We start from the raw sequence: 808 nt of genomic DNA, 5'->3' as shown, positions 1-808 counted from the left end.
GGGGGGGGGCAAAAAAAACCCTTAAAAAGACTTTTAGGGTGAGTTTGGGAGTGGATTTGTGGAGTTTTGGGGGGTCTTTGTGGAGTTTTGGGGGGTCTTTGTGGGATTTGGGGGTCCCTGAGCTCTGGGGGGTTTAGGGGGGGTCCTGAACCCCCTTTTTTTGGCCCCCCCCAGACCACCCTGGGCCCCCTGTTCCGGAATTCCCGGATGGTTCAGTTCCACTTCACCAACAAGGACCTGGAGTCGCTCAAGGGGCTCTACAGGATCATGGGAAACGGCTTCGTAAGGACCCCAAAACCACCCGGGGACCCCAAAATCACACCCAGGGACCCCAAAATCACATCCAGGGACCCCAAAATCACACCAGGGACCCCAAAATCACCTCCAGGGACCCCAAAATCACACCAGGGACCCCAAAATCACCTCCAGGGACCCCAAAATCACCTCCAGGGACTACAAAACACCCCAAAAGATCACCAAAATGTCCCCATATCCCTGTTCCATGTCCCCATATCCCATCCCATGTCCCTAAATCCTTGTTTCCATGACCCCATATCCCATCCCACAATCCCATATCCCTGTTCCATGTCCCCATATCCCTGTTCCATGTCCCCAAATCCCATTCCATGTCCCCATATCCCATCCCACGGCCCTAAATCCTTGTCCCATGACCCCATATCCCTGTTTCATGCCCCCATATCCCATCCCATGTCCCTAAATCCTTGTTCCCATGACCCCATATCCCTGTTCCATGTCCCCATATCCCATCCCATGGCCCTAAATCCTTGTCCCATGATCCCATATCCCA

At 53.8% G+C, this 808-nt stretch overlaps 1 protein-coding gene across 1 annotated transcript in view; it reads left to right on the top strand.

The window, feature by feature from the left end:
- Nucleotides 1-174: 174 nt before the first annotated feature.
- Nucleotides 175-808, top strand: part of LOC113980337 (mediator of RNA polymerase II transcription subunit 25-like) — a gene marked incomplete at both ends in the record, with an annotated part of 1,093 nt that continues 459 nt past the window's right edge. The window contains one exon of the mRNA XM_027707560.1: nt 175-282. Within this exon, the coding sequence (XP_027563361.1) occupies nt 175-282 (108 nt within the window). The remainder of the gene's footprint in view (nt 283-808) is intronic.

The sequence above is a fragment of the Neopelma chrysocephalum genome, unplaced genomic scaffold (genome assembly GCF_003984885.1).
Source record: "Neopelma chrysocephalum unplaced genomic scaffold, ASM398488v2 Primary Assembly neopelma1_93739, whole genome shotgun sequence".
In the NCBI taxonomy this organism is placed as follows: domain Eukaryota; kingdom Metazoa; phylum Chordata; class Aves; order Passeriformes; family Pipridae; genus Neopelma; species Neopelma chrysocephalum.
The sequence above is the reverse complement of the archived record's forward strand: the minus strand, read 5'-3'. Positions and strand labels throughout refer to the sequence as shown.